Source organism: Gossypium raimondii, chromosome 12, assembly GCF_025698545.1.
Source record: "Gossypium raimondii isolate GPD5lz chromosome 12, ASM2569854v1, whole genome shotgun sequence".
In the NCBI taxonomy this organism is placed as follows: Eukaryota; Viridiplantae; Streptophyta; class Magnoliopsida; order Malvales; family Malvaceae; genus Gossypium; species Gossypium raimondii.
The window spans coordinates 33407197-33422614 of record NC_068576.1 but is presented as its reverse complement, the minus strand read 5'-3'; the positions used below and the strand labels follow the sequence as shown (position 1 = coordinate 33422614).

The window sequence follows — 15418 nt, the reverse complement described above, 5'->3', positions numbered from 1 at the left end:
ACCTGGGAAGTTTTATGATTCTTATAGAGATAGGGAGGATTCATTTTAATAGAGCTCTATGTGACCTAGGAGCTAGTATTAATTTAATGTCTCTATCTATTTTTGAAAAAATAGGTTTGGGGGATATCAAAACCACTGAAATAACATTATAGTTGGCTAGCAGGTTTTTAGTACATCCAAAAGGGGTATTGGAAGACGTATTGGTCAAAGTGCGTAGCTTCATTACCCCAATAGATTTTGTGGTTCTAGATTTTGAAAATGATCGTGAAATACCAATCTTATTAGGTAAACATTTTCTTGGCACTTCCAAATCCACCATTGATTTAGAAAAGAAAAAATTAACTATGAAAATGAATGGTGAGACTGTAATCTTTAAATGTGGTCATCAACCAAACGAAGAGGATGATAGGAGGAAGTAGGGGAGCAGTGTAAAGAATTAATTGTTTCTAACACTCCCAAGTCAAGGGATACGTTTCCTTTTATATACGAAAGTATAAATAGGTTTAAGGAAAGGGAAAAACAGGCAGAAGTGGAATGGCATGACGGACGATGGACTAATACTGGTAGAATGGAAGGATCGTCCAACTGTGAATTGATGATACTGTTAGATGAACCCGGTAGTAAAATTTAAATTCTTTTATTTTAAGCTAAAATTTTGTAAATTATTTTATATGTTTAGCTAACTGTTTAATATAGATTCTAATTTTCATTAACTTTGCATTTCATTGAAACCGTAACACCCTAGGAAATGGAATTTGGAGCAAATAACAAAGCCAGTGTCACAACAAAGGACCCCTGTGTCGCAACACCAAAGGCGGTATTAAAAAAATCAAGAAAATCCTTTCGATTTCGCAACACGGACATTCAGTGTCGCAACACCAAAATTAGTAGATGCAGAAATTCCAAAATCTAGAGTGTGTCACGACACTGAACCCCAATGTCGCAAAAATGATAACCTGCCTGGGGTGTCAGGACACGGAACCCTTATGTTGCGACATCGTTACAAATTTCTACGGGGTTGACCCGACCCATTTGCGCAACCCAACGGCCTAGCCTCCTCTTTACCCGATTTTAATCATTAAAAAACTTTAGTTTTAAAATTCGAAACACAAATTAACTCTTATTTAAATATATTTTACTTTTTTTCTAAAAATCTCTCAAATACCTTAAACCCTAAAACTTATTTTTTCCATTTTTTTAAATTTACTTAGAAAAATTTTGTAACACCCCTAACCTTTTTTCGTCGCCGGTCTAGGGTTACAAAGCATTACCATAAAAAAATTCAGAACAATTAACATCTAAACAGTTTAATAATGCTATTTAATATTAATTATTTAAATCTCATACAAATTCAACAAACATACACATTGGGGCCTTAAATTAAACTTCCGAGGCCTTAAAAATAGTTCGGGATCAAAATGGGACTAATTTAAAATAATTTAGAAAATCTAAGGAAAAGTTGGAAATTTAGAAAATCAGGTTCACACAGTCGTGTGACACGAATGAACTATTTTAGAAATGGTAGAAATACTACTTTTAGTCGTGGAAAGAATAGTGATATGAATGAACGATCTAAAGCGAGAGCACCAGCCAGAGCATATGCAATCAGAGTTTGTGAGGAAGCTATTGCCTCAGATGTCATTGCTGGTACATTTTCTCTTTTTAATATTAATTTATATACATTAATTGATCCCGGATCAACTCATTCTTATGTATGCATTTCATTAGTAGACAAAAAGAATTTTCCTGTTGTGTCCACTGATTACAATGTTAAGGTAACGAATCCACTGGGTCAGTGTATTTTAGTTAATCAGATCTGTAAATCATGTCCATTGAAAGTTAAGGGTTACGATTTTCTTGCTAGTTTGATATTGTTACCTTTTGATGATTTTGATATCATTTTGGGAATGGATTGGTTGTCTGAGCGTGATGCAATAGTGAGTTACCGAAGGAAAGAAGTTAGTTTGAAGTGCCCAAATGGTGAATGTATTTGTTGCAGGGTAGATGGGATCAATTGCACTACAAATGTGACTTCAACGTTGTCAGCTCAAAAAATGATTAGAAAAGGATATAAAGCTTATTTAGCTTATGTTCTTGATTCGAAAGTGGCAAAATAAAAAATCGATCAAGTACCGATAGTCAAAGAATATGCTGATGTTTTTCCTGAAGAACTGCCTTTGTGGCCACCGACTTGGGAAGTTGAATTTGTGATCGAACTTGTGTCTGGAACAGCTCCAATTTCGATAGCACCATATAGGATGGCTCCTACAGAATTCAAAGAGTTAAAGGTACAGTTGCAAGAGTTGTTAGATCACAGATTTATCCGATCGAGTACGTCACCTTGGGGTGCTTCAGTTCTGTTTGTGAAGAAGAAAGATGGGTCGATGAGACTATGTATAAATTATCGATAGCTGAATTAAGTCACTATCAAGAATAAATACCCTTTACCTCATATTGATGATTTGTTTGATTAGTTAAAAAGAGCTACAATGTTCTAAAAAATTGATTTGAGGTCTGGATATTACCAGTTGCGAGTTAAAAAGCCAGATGCACCTAAGACTGCATTCAGAACTTAGTACGGTCATTATGAATTTCTGGTAATGTCATTTGGATGAACTAATGCTACTAAGACATTTATGGACTTAATGAATCAAGTCTTTCAACCATATTTAGATCAATTTGTTTCATTGATGATATCCTGATATACTCGTTAAATAAATTGGATCATGTTGAGCATTTGATAATTGTGTTGCAAATTTTACGTGACAAGCAACTATATGCAAAATTCAGCAAATGTGAATTTTGGTTGAGGGAAGTCAGATTTCTATGTCATGTTATCTCGGTTGATGGTATCTGTGTGGATCTGAATAAAATATATACAATTATTGATTGGAAAGTTTCGAAAATTGTTTCTGAGGTTCATAGCTTTCTGAGATTAGCAGGATATTATCGACGTTTTGTTAAGAATTTTTCTATTATAGCCTCACCGATTACAAAATTATTGCAAAAAGATGTTACTTTTTTCTGGACCGATAAATGTAAGAAAAGTTTTGAGCAATTGAAAAGTATGTTAACTGAAGCTCCAATTTTGACTCAACCTGAATACAGGAAAGAATTTTAAGTGTATAGTGATGCATCTCTTTGTGGTTTAGGTTATGTGTTGATGCAGAGTGGCAAAGTAATTGTTTATGCCTCGAGGCAGTTGAAGCCTCACGAGCAGAACTATCTGATACATGATTCGGAATTGGCTGCAGTGGTTTTTTCTCTAAAGATATGGCGACATTATTTATATGGTGAGAAATATCATATCATTACTGATTATAAGAGTTTGAAATACATAATGACTTAGAAAGAATTGAATTTACGTCAGCGAAGGTGGCTTGAATTGTTAAAGGATTATGATCTGGTAATTGACTATCATCCTAGAAAGCTAATGTTGCTGCAGACACTTTGAGTTGGAAGTATTTATTTGCTTTGATGGCTATGAATGCAATTTTGACGTTAGAACATGATGGTTCTATTTTGGTTGAGTTGATAGTAAAGCTGATATTTCTATCGAATATTCAAGAATTACAGAAAGTAGATTCAGAGCTGTTAGCAAAGTTTAACCTAGTTAAAAGTGATCAGAAATCTAATTTTTTTATTGGAAATGATGGGTGTTTATATTTTCGAGATCAATTGTGTGTACCACATGATTCGGGGTTAAATCGGGAACTATTGAAAGAAGCTCACAATAGTGCTTACTCGATTCACCCTAGAAGTACTAAAATGTATAACAAATTGAAACAACATTATTGGTGGCTTGGTATGAAGCGTGAAATAACATAATATGTGTCTCGATGCTTAGTTTGCTAGCAAGTGAAAGCTGAGCATCAGGTTCTGTTAGGTTTGCTACAACCAATAATGATTCCTGAATAGAAGTGGGAACGAGTCACTATGGATTTTATTTGAGGGTTACCTCTTACTCCAAAAAGAAAAGATGCTATTTGGGTGATTGTGGATAGATTGAAAAAATTAGCTAATTTTATACCTGTTAAAACTGATTACTCGCTGGAAAAGTTGGTTGAGTTATATATTTTTGAAATTGTGAAACTGCATGGTGTGCCGTTGTCAATTATATCAGATCGTGATTTGAGATTTATATCCAGATTTTAGGGTAAGCTGTACGAAGCTTTAGGCTTGAAGTTGAATTTTAACATCGCTTTTCATCGGCAAACTGATGGCTAGCCTGAGCGAATCATTTAGATTTTAGAAGATATGTTGTGGTGTTGTATCATTAAATTTGAAGGCAGCTGGGAAAACTATTTTCCATTATTTGAATTTGCATATAATAATAGTTATCAAGTGAGCATTAAAATGGCCCCATACGAGGCTTTATATGGGTGTAAATGCAGAAGTCCACTATTTTGGTCTGAGCTGAGTGAAAAGAAGTTAATCAAGGTTGATTTAGTTCGAGAAACTGAAGAAAAAATCAGGATTATTCGAGATAACTTGAAAGCCGCATCCGATCGTTAGAAATCGTACACTGATCTGAAAAGGAAAAATATCAAGTTTTCTATAGGTGAAAAAGTATTTTTGAAAGTCTCGCCTTGGAAGAGAGTGTTACAATTTGGCAGAAAAGGGAAGCTCAATCCTAGATTCATCGAGCCGTATGAAGTTCTTGAAAGAATAGGACCGGCAGCATATCGTTTGGCTCTAGCTTCGAAACTTGACAAAATTCATAATGTTTTTCATGTTTCAATGCTTCAACGATACCGATCTAATCCGTCGCATATTCTATCTACGGAAGAAATTGAATTACAACATGATTCAACCATTGATGAAGAACCTGTAAGGATTTTGGCTTGAGAAACAAAAAGATTAAGAAATAAATTCGTATCGTTGGTTAAAGTACTATGGCGATGGCATGGAGTCGAAGAAGTGACATGGGAAATAGAAGAAAATATGAAATCTCAATATTCGAACCTTTTCTCTGGTAAGATTTTCGAGGACGAAAATTTAATTAGGAGGGGAAAGTTGTAATATCCCGTTTTTCAGTGATGTTGGAAATAGTAGTTTCGATACCACAATTTTGACATGTGAAGTCATATTTTACTATTTAATTAAGGTTTATAAAGTTACATTAGAGTCGTATTAAATTTTGGTGAAGTAATTTTAAGGTTTAATTAGCTAATTGAATAAAAGGTTTAAATTGTAAAAGGTGCAAACCTTAGTAATTAATGAATTAAATTTATTTGATAGTATAATTATAAATTGAATGGAGACTTATTAATTAATTAGTCCATTAGATATGTAAATGGACGATTAGTGGCCTTTTGAAAATGAAATTGTAAGATTATGAGTTAGGGCCAATTGGTAATTTAATAAACGAAATTAAAGTAAAATAATAAAACAACTTGAATGATCATCTTGCTCAAGGGGTGAACCGAAATTAGAAGAGGAAGAATACCTTTTTATGAAGCTTTAGGGTTTGGCCAAGTATTTGATGCATGCATGTGATTTTTATGTTTTTGCGATCGTTACAACTAGGTCCAGCTAACCCATAGCTTCGTTTTTTAAACTGTCAAAGATTTTAGATGTTACCATTGATGAGTTCTTGATGTTCATGATGTTAAATAATAGATTTGAGCTATTAGTTGTTGATTACGAGTATTTTATAAAGTGATTTTTGTTAGTTTTTGAGTAAAGAATTAAATTGATTAAATGTTAGAATTGATAGAAGGTTTTTGTGAATTTAGAATAAATGTGGACTGAATATGGTAGGGTAAGGATTCGACTAGCTTGAGTATTTGGAAAATCTTGTTAAATTTGGAAAATTTAAGTTTAGGGATTAAATTGTAAAATATGTAAAAATTAAGGAAAATGTGTAATTAATGAAAAGTTAAAGGTCATATGTATGAATTGAAAGTGAATTTAATAGATTATATTTAATTACCATATAGATCAGGATTTGGACAAAAAAGACAATAATCGAGGAAAAGGAAAAATTGCAGAGTAGTCTTTGTGTTTAAACCAGAAGTGCTTTAAAGGTAAGTTCATAGTTATTTGTCATTTTATGTATTTCATTTGTAACTTATATGGTTATGATTTCTTTGTATGTACATGTGAGTATAATTTTTAGGAATGCAAGCATCTTATATATATTCATGGAATTGAAAAATGGAATTGAAATGAATTGTATGAGATTGTGAGGAGCTCTAATATGAATACGAAAATGTTGAAGTGCTTTCATTGCACCCCAATGCCCCTATAAACACTTCAATGTCCCTGTTTGCACAACTGTGCCCCTATAAACACTTCGGTGCCCCTGTTAGCACATTCGTGCCCTTGACTACACTCGGGTGCCCCTGATTGCACACTCGTGCTCTTAATTGCACTTCGATGCCCCTGATTGCCCTTTGGTGCCCCTTTTTTACATCTGTGATGCTCCTAAAAGTGAATGAGGATCGTGTATGAGAATTGGGTAATGCTGAACTTGATTAAATGATATGAAGATTTACATGAAGTTGACATATTCATGTTATGATGAGTTCTTGAAAACTTATAGATAAAGCAATTGAGAATTTTAGTTATCATGTTATAATATTTAAGTGATTCCTTTACTAAAAGCAAATCAAGTAGAATTTACACTATGATCTTACTAAGCCAATTGAGCTTAATGATTTTTCTCAAGTTATTTTGTAGTTAACAGTTGCTGACGGCTCAAAGGATCAACATCAAAGCTCACACTATCCATTTACCCTTGATAGCTTTTATATCTCTTTTTGGGTTGTGGCATGTATATAGGTTTTGTTGTAAGAAAGTTAACATAAGAAGTTCGGATGATATGAAAAGTTAATTTAGTATTTGTGAATATGTTATGTGATGTTGGATGATAAATCTTATTAGTATGATTAGAAGATAATAATATGGTTGGTTATGAATGCTGTTTGAGTTGTGTTAATGGTCAAAGTATTGGTCTATTGTTGGGTTATAATTGAGGTACATATTAATGGTACATTGGTTGGAAGTATAGGTTACTAATTTTGATATGTTTTAAGTGTAAAATTTTTGTTGTTTTGGTCATGGGATGGTTTGTGCTTTATGTGTACCTTACTGGGAAAGTTTTGGCTTGACTTTTGCTTATTTAAGGAGTCAATTTGGAAGCACACGGGCCGTCGCACGGCCATGTGTCACACATGGTCACCCTACATAGCCATGTTAGTTTTAGTGTAGGTTTTGCACGGGCTATGACGCGGCCATGTGAAACAAGTTAATGAGTTACACGGGTTTGCACATGGCTTGCTACATGGACATGTGAGCCAAGTTAGAGAGTTACATGGTCTATGACACGGGCTGGGACACGGCCGTGTGTCCCACGGGCTGGGACAAGTTAGAGAGTTGCAGTTTAAAATTTTTTTCCATAAAAACAGTATAAAGTCCTAAATTTAAAGCCAACCAGTCCATAGTCCAGAAGATACATCAAAAACCCCAAATAAGTAATAAATTCTAGGCATTAACAGAAAATAGTCTAAAATTTATGTGTGGCCACCGTCGAGACCTCTGTTGCACCAACCCGTCAGGTCTGGGGATTACCTGTACAGATTAAATAGAGAAGGGGTGAGTTTTCACAAACTCAGTGTGTAATCCCTACAGAAAACATGTATACAAGTAATCAACAGAATTCAGTTAGATACAGTCTGGGGCCTGTGTCCATCATAGAATTATTTTGGGCCTTAGCCCATTCAGATACAGTCTTAGAAATACATTAGGGCCTTGGCCCATATCAAATACAGAATGCAGATAAGGTAAATCAGAATCCTACCCACCAGCCTCTATAGACCATCTCCGCCCAACCCTACACACCATGTGGGGAGTAAATCAAGCTAGCGATCCCTACACACCATGCTATACCGAAATGTGGCACATAATCAGAAGGTTGCAGCTGAGCTGCCAGATAACAAGCTTAATAGCCTTTCAGACAGTTCCTCCAAATATCATTAACCCACACCGATGCAATGCAACATACAAAATATGTCATGCCATTATGCAATTAATAGTACATAAATTTAGATATCATAAGTCATGCTCTGTATAGAAATCAGACAGACAAATCACAGATAAGGGGTCTAAGTAAAGCTTACCGACCCTACAATAGGTCTACAGTTGACTTGGGCAACCCATGCAACCTTACAAAACTTTTCAAAAAAAGGCTCACACGCCCATGTGGCCCACTCGGCCTAAATTTTCCTTGGCCACGTGATCCATTTTTAATGTAACCCGTGCTAGTTAATTATTCATATATTTTTTTCACTATTTACTTATATGTTCCTTCAAAGCTGTCTACTTGGGTCACTGTTACTGAAGTATTAATACCTTGAGCTAAAGAATTCTAAATTAAGATTCACTTGATGTATTTGAAACTATACTCAAATAACTTTCAACTATAAAATTTTCAGAATTTTTAGTTTAGCCAATAAGTACAGTAAAATTTTGAAACTTACCCCTATTCTGCTATCTGACAGATTCGTCCCTTCTTTGCTAAAAATTAATTATCTCTTAGTAAAAAATTTGGATGATGTTTTCATTTGTTTTTATTGAAAATAGACTTATTAATAATTTAAACATGTAAATTTTAAGCCTTAATTATTTTTCTCCAATTTGTGATGATTTTACAAAGTCAAAATAGGGGAACCCAAATTCATTCTGACCTTGTCTCACAAAGCTTATTATACCTCATGATTTACAATTTTATTGCTTTCACTGTTTATTTTATGAGAAACTAGACTCAATAAGCTTTAATTCCATATTTTGTTCATCCTCTAATTCGATTTGCACAATTTATGGTGATTTTTCAAAGTTAGCCTATTGCTGCTGTCTAAACAACAAACAATTTTGGCTTTTCGCCGAATCCCATTTTTTACGTTTGGGGTACACACTAGGTTTTGTTTGATGCTAAAACAGTCCCCGAGCACTGCAAAGCCTATAATCGAAATACTCAACATCAATTTAATGGTTTTACAAGGGAATTGAAAACCAAGAACGAATAGAAAACCAACTTACCATTAACGATAACCCTCCGTTTAACTATTGTTAAGATGATAAGATTGAATTCACCAGTTAGAGCCTCCCCCTACGCCCAAATCGCAGAGAAAAAACATTACCACTTTAGTTGCTAAGAGGTTCATGATAGAAATGAAGAGAAACACTTACCGAAACTAAGCGAGCACTAACTGCGTGCGAAAATGAAGGAAAATGAATGGATTAGGGAAGAATCAAGAAGAAGAAAAAGAAAATAACGATGGAAAAACTCAGAGAATTTCGGCAAGAGGAGAGGGAGAAAAATAGACGGCATAATTTTGTTTGGAAAAGAGAGTCAAAATTTGGTTATGGGAAAAAAATCCCGATAACCCCCAAAATCCCTTAATCTTCTCCCATAATTCCCACTACACATCCACTACTCAGAATCCCCTATTACACAACTCTATCCCAAAATTTGAGCAAAAAAAACACCCTTGCCTGCATAGGGATTCAAACACAAGACCTCCACCATATTAACACACCATTTAACCACTAGACCAGCAGGCCCATTCTGATGTAATTTACCCAACAATCAAATAAAAGCCTACTGAACAAGAGTAAGGCCTACTTCATTCAAAATACCAAAATTTGCCCAAGCGAAGGCTCGAACTTGAAACCTCCCAAACACTCCGAGAGCACATAACCACTAAAACTGGCAGGTATTTGTGTCATATTTTCATATTAACGAAATTAGGAATTTTGAGGCATTACAACTCTACCCCCCAAAATAAAATTTCGTCCTCGAAATTTTACCTGATCAGAACAGATGAGGATATTGCTGACGTATCGCATCCTCAGGCTCTCATGTAGCCTCCTAAGTGCTATGATTACACTACAGAACCTTCACTAAGGGAATAGAATTTTTCTGAAGGACCTTTACATCATGGTCCAAAATCTGAACCGGCTCCTCCTCGAAGGTTATGTCTGGCCTAACCTCGATCTCCTCAACAAAAACAACATGCGTGGAATCAGAGTGGTAGCGCCTCAACATCGAGACGTGAAAAACATCATAAATGCGATCCAACTCTAGAGGTAACTTCAACTGATAAGCGATAGGTCCCACACGTTTCAGAATGTGGTAAGGTCCAATAAACCGAGGGCTCAGCTTGCCCTTGTGACCGAACCTCAGAACCTTTTTCCATGACAAGACCCTGAGAAAAACTAAGTCCTCCACAAAATACTCGATCTTACACCTCTTCGAATCCGCATACAATTTTTTCCTATCAAAAGCCATTTTCGAACGATCCTGAATCAATCTAACCTTATTCTCTATCTCAGAGATCAACTCAGGACCCAGAATATGTCACTCGCCCAACCCAGTCTAACATAAAGGAGTGCGACACTTACAACCATACGGTGCCACGTAAGGTGCCATCTGGATGCTAGACTGGTAGCTATTATTGTAGGCAAACTCTGCTAACGGCAAGTACTCCTCCCAAATGCCTCGAAAATCAATATCATAGAGCCTCATGAAGCTTCTTCCAAAACTGAGACGTGAAATGAGGATCCCGATCAGAAATGATCGAGACAAGTACCCCGTCCAGTCTCATTATTTCTGATATGTAGAGCTTAGATAATTTCTAAAAAGAAAAGTCAGTCCTTACCGGGATGAAGTGAGCAGACTTGGTCAATCGATCCACGATGACCTAGACAGAATCCTTCTTAATGGGTGTTAGACGCAACCCACTACGAAGTCCATCGTTACTCGCTTCCATTTCCATAACGGTATCTTAACTGGCTGCAGCAGACTTGAAGGTAACTGATGCTCAGCCTTAACCTGTTGACAAGTCAAACAGCGAGCAACGAAGTTGGTAACCTCACACTTCAACCCTGGCCACCAGTACAATCCTCGAAGATCTCGGTACATCTTGTTCCCGTCGAGATGCATAGTATAGGGACTACCATGCGCCTCTCTCAGAATCGACTGCCTTAAATCCTCATCATTCGGTACACAAATCCGACCGCGGAAAAAAAAGTACCCCATCACTATTTATCCCAAAATCAGTAGAGCCACCATTCTCAACTTGACGAAAACGCAACCTGAGAGACTTATCCCCCAACTGTTTACCTCGATTCTATTCAATCCATGTCGGTTTGACTTGAAGTTCTACCAACAGACTTCCATCATCGGATAGGCTAAGTCGAGCGAACATCGCTCTCAGATCAGTCATAGCCCTACGACTCAACGCATCAGCCACCATATTGGCCTTGTCGGGATGGTACTCAATGGTACAATCATAATCCTTAAGTAGCTCAACCCATCTACGCTACCTAAGATTTAACTCCTTCTAAGTGAGGAGATAGTTGAGGCTCTTATGATCAGTGTAGATAATACACTTCTCAATGTACAGATAATGCCTCCAGATTTTCAATGCAAAGACTACAACAGCCAACTCCAAAACGTGCGTCGGATAGTTCGCCTCGTGTGTCTTAAGCTGACGAGACGCATATGCAACCACGTTACCATCCTGCACCAACACACATCCCAAATTGACATGTGATGTATCACTATAAACCGTGAACTCCTTTCCAGGTTTAGGCTATACCAAAACAAGAGCCTCAGTCAATACAATCTTAAGCTTCTCAAAGCTCTCTTGCTATGCATTAGTCTAGGCAAATGGTACACCTTTACGTAACAACTTAGTCAAGGGTGCTACGATCAGTGAAAATCCTTCCACAAACCGTAGATAATAACCTTCTAGCCCGAAAAATCTGCGGATCTCAGACACATTCTTAGGCTGCTTCCAGTCCAATACAACCTTAATTTTTCGAGGATCGACTCAAATCCACTCAGCAGACACCACATGACCCAAAAATGTTACTTCACGTAAGCAAAACTCGCACTTGCTGAACTTAACATAGAGCTGCTTTTCCCTCAAAATATGAAGAACAATCCTAAGGTGCTCGTCATGCTCATCCTCAGTCCTCGAATAAACCAATATGTCATCGATGAACACCACTACAAACTGATTTAGGTAGGGTTGAAACACTGGGTTCATCAGATCCATGAAAGTTGCCGGTGCATTAGTCAGTCCAAATGGCATCACTAGGAACTCGTAGTGAATGTAACGAGTCCTAAATGTCGTCTTATGCACATCAGCCTCCTTAACCCTCAACTGATGATACCCAGAACGCAAGTCAATTTTGGAGAACACAGACGCCCCTGGAACTGGTCAAACAAATCGTCAATCTTCGGAAGTGGATACTTGTTCCTAATAGTCAACTTATTTAGTTGTCGGTAGTCGATACACATCCTCATGGATCCATCATTTTTCTTAACAAACAGTACCGGTGCTCACCACGGGGACACACTAGGGCGGATGAACTGACGATCCAATAACTCTTGAATTTGAGCCTTGAGGTTCGTAAGCTCTTTCCGTGCCATTCGATAGGGAGCGATAGGCACCAGAGCTGTACTAGGGAGAAGCTCAATCCCAAACTCCACTTCCCAATTCAGAGGTAATCCTAGTAGCTCCTCAAGAAAGACGTCTGGAAAATCCCTCATAGTTCTGATGTCCTTAACAGTAGAGTCCCCAGAAGTGAAAACACTTACGTAGGCCAAATACGCCTCACATCCTTTACGAACCAGTTTCTTAGCTACCAGTGCAGAGATCACGTTAGCCAAGTAATTCCGACATTCCCCAATCACAATTACTTCATTACCCCATTCAGTTCCCAATACGCTCTTAGTCGCACAGTTCAAACTAACACGATGCTTGACCAAACTGTCCATCCCCAATTCCCCAAATGGAAGCTCCATCAAATCACCCAAAAATACCATCCCTTGAACCTCTAAAGGAACATCCCTGTATAGTTTGCTAACTCTAACAGATTGCCCCAGCGGGCTCAGCATAGTCACCTCACTAGAAGTACTTTCAACCGGAATCCCTAGGTTTTTGGAAACAGAACAGGCAATATAGGATTGCGTAGATCCTATATATATATATATCAATGTAGTGTAAGGCACATAAAAAATAAGAAATGTACCCGTGATGACGTCCGGAGCATCTCTATCCTTTCGGTGACGAGCAGCATAAACTAGGGCCGGCTGTCTCGCCTCAGCCTGTCCAGCACCTCTGCCCAGTGTTTTTTGCCCATGACCCATACCATTACCACCCTTAGCCTGACCACGGCCCCTAGACGGCTGTTGAACTACCCTCGGTGGCTGTTCAGTACCAGAACCCGTAGCTTGCACCTGATCAGCCCTTAGTGAACACTCTCGAACGTGGAGCACAGTAGACCCACATCTTAAACAAGCCCTAGTCGTCCTCCAACATTCGCTCGGATGGCGTCTTCCATAATGCCCACAAAGTGTGATCCCAGTAGGTGCAACAGGGGCCCCAACTCTAATTGGCCCACTATATCTGACCTTTTTCTTAGGCCTCATCGCAGAACTCAAGGGCTCCGAATCCCTCTTATTCTTGCCTCTCTCTTTATCCTGATTTTGGCGCTCAGCGGGTTTCACCTCCTCAGTGATCTTCGCCTTTTCTACTATTGTTGAAAAGTCAATCTCCCTCTGCGGAGCTATTAGAACTCTCAAATTGCCCCTGAGTCCATCCTCAAAGCGGACATAATGCTCATATTCAGTCACCACCATGTCTCATTCATATCGGCTCAATCTCAGAAACTCGGCCTCATACTTGGCCATTGAACGATCCCCTTGCGTGAGATTCAGAAACTCTCGTCTTCTAGAGTCAACGTAGCTTGCCCTCACATATTTACCTTTAAAAGTAAGCTTATAGAAATCCCAAGTTATTCGTTCAGGCTGAGTGCCCTCCTTAACGGCCAGCCACCATTGGTATGCTTCATCGCGAAGTAAGGAAACAACCCTTTTCAATTTCTGTTCAGGGGTAAAGTCCAAACCGTCCATGATTCTTACAGTGGCCTCCATCCAGTACTCGGCCATGCTAGGGGCGACTCTAGTGACACCCCTGAATAGCCTAACCCCATTGGACCAGAGTCGTTCTGTAACTGACCCTCGGCCCCCAGATCTAGTGTTGGGCCCAGCAACCCTCTCTAATATCCTCAGCATAGCCTGGCACAAGGCGTCGTCCCCGGTCATGCAATCATGAGACTCAGTCTCTGTAGTAGGTGAAACTAGTGTCTCGCTCATATCCAGATTCGACATGTTGCCTAATGACGAGGGCTCAGCTCAATCCCCTCTATGGCCTCTACCTCGGCCTCTAGTACCCCATCCGTGGATACCTCGTATAATTATCGTAGAATTCGTAGCTTATATGTGTTAACAGTTTTATGAATCAGTTACAGTTTCGATATCTATTAGTAGATATTTTATGCAAAACAATATCAGAAGTTTAGAGTTTGCTATCACGAATCGCAGTCTTACTACAGTTTTCAGTTTCGCTATTGTTTTCAGTATACACTATCTACAGTGTTCTCAGTACAGTGTACTACCTATAGTAGTTTCAGAATATGCTACTCATATTTTTAAAAACTTATCAGAGTTTATAGAAAACTTACAGAATTGGCACCGGAGACTCATTGTACCAAATACTCAATCAAAAATATTTTAAACCATTTAAAAATCATATCTTTAAAACCAAGTTTTAAAACCCAAATCCAGAACCAAGTTTTGCAACCTGGCTCTGATAACACTAAATGTAACACCCCAAACTCGGCCTAGACGTTATGGTCGAATCTGGCGATGTCACATAGAAAGAGATTTGAAGACAAGATTGTCGAGTTTAAAAACCGTTACAGTAAGTTAGCTTTTATTTAATTTGAAAAGAACTAGTTGATTTTCTTTGAAACTTGTCTCTTAGCAGAAGCTTTTGTAACCAATTAATTTAGGAAAAATCGTTTCTATTTACGAAAAACCTTAGTTTTTTAGAAAAAAACCGTGTTTTGTGGAGTTGCAATTTTAAAAAAAATTCCATAAAAATAATATTCAAATTTAAAGCCAACCAGTCCATAGTTTAGAAGATACATCAAAAACCCCAAATAAGTCTAAAATTTATGTGTGGCCACCGTCGAGACCTCTGCTGCACCAACCCGTTAAGTCTGGGGATTACCTATACAAATTAAATTGAGAAAGGGTGAGTTTTCACAAACTTAGTGTGTAATCCCTATAGAAAACATGCATACAGATAATCAACAGAATTCAATTAGATACAGTCTGGGGCCTGTGTCCATCACAGAATCAGTTTGGGCCTTAGCCCATTCAGATACAGTCTCAGAAATACATTTGGCCCATATGAAATAGAAAATGTATATATGGTAAATCAGAATCCTACCCACCAGCCTCTATAGATCATCTCCATCCAACCCTACACACCATGTGGGGAGTAAATCAACCTAGCGATCCTTACACACCATGCTGTACCGAAATGTGGCACAT

The 15418-nt window shown here is 37.7% G+C and overlaps 2 protein-coding genes across 2 annotated transcripts; both read right to left on the bottom strand.

Annotated features, from left to right (window-relative positions):
- Positions 1 to 12355: 12355 nt before the first annotated feature.
- Positions 12356 to 13657, bottom strand: LOC105762126 (uncharacterized). Its single transcript, XM_012580034.1, has 2 exons — positions 13048 to 13657; positions 12356 to 12948 (listed from the first exon to the last, which is right to left on the bottom strand). Exons 1-2 carry the CDS (start codon positions 13655 to 13657, stop codon positions 12356 to 12358), a joined length of 1203 nt encoding a protein of 400 aa, XP_012435488.1.
- Positions 13658 to 13660: 3 nt separating this feature from the next.
- On the bottom strand, positions 13661 to 14188 carry LOC105762125 (uncharacterized). Its single transcript, XM_012580033.1, has one exon. The coding sequence runs from the start codon at positions 14186 to 14188 to the stop codon at positions 13661 to 13663; it is 528 nt and encodes a 175-aa protein (XP_012435487.1).
- Positions 14189 to 15418: the final 1230 nt, after the last annotated feature.

What these genes read in the sequence shown, in the direction of transcription:
- LOC105762126 (XM_012580034.1), bottom strand. Translation starts at nt 13,657, where the DNA reads ATGGTGGTGACTGAATATGAGCATTATGTCCGCTTTGAGGATGGACTC. An exon ending in TGCTCCGGACGTCATCACGG is followed by an intron (nt 12,949 to 13,047) that starts GTACATTTCTTA and finishes CCAAAAACCTAG; the next exon opens with GGATTCCGGTTGAAAGTACT.
- LOC105762125 (XM_012580033.1), bottom strand. Translation starts at nt 14,188, where the DNA reads ATGTCGAATCTGGATATGAGCGAGACACTAGTTTCACCTACTACAGAG.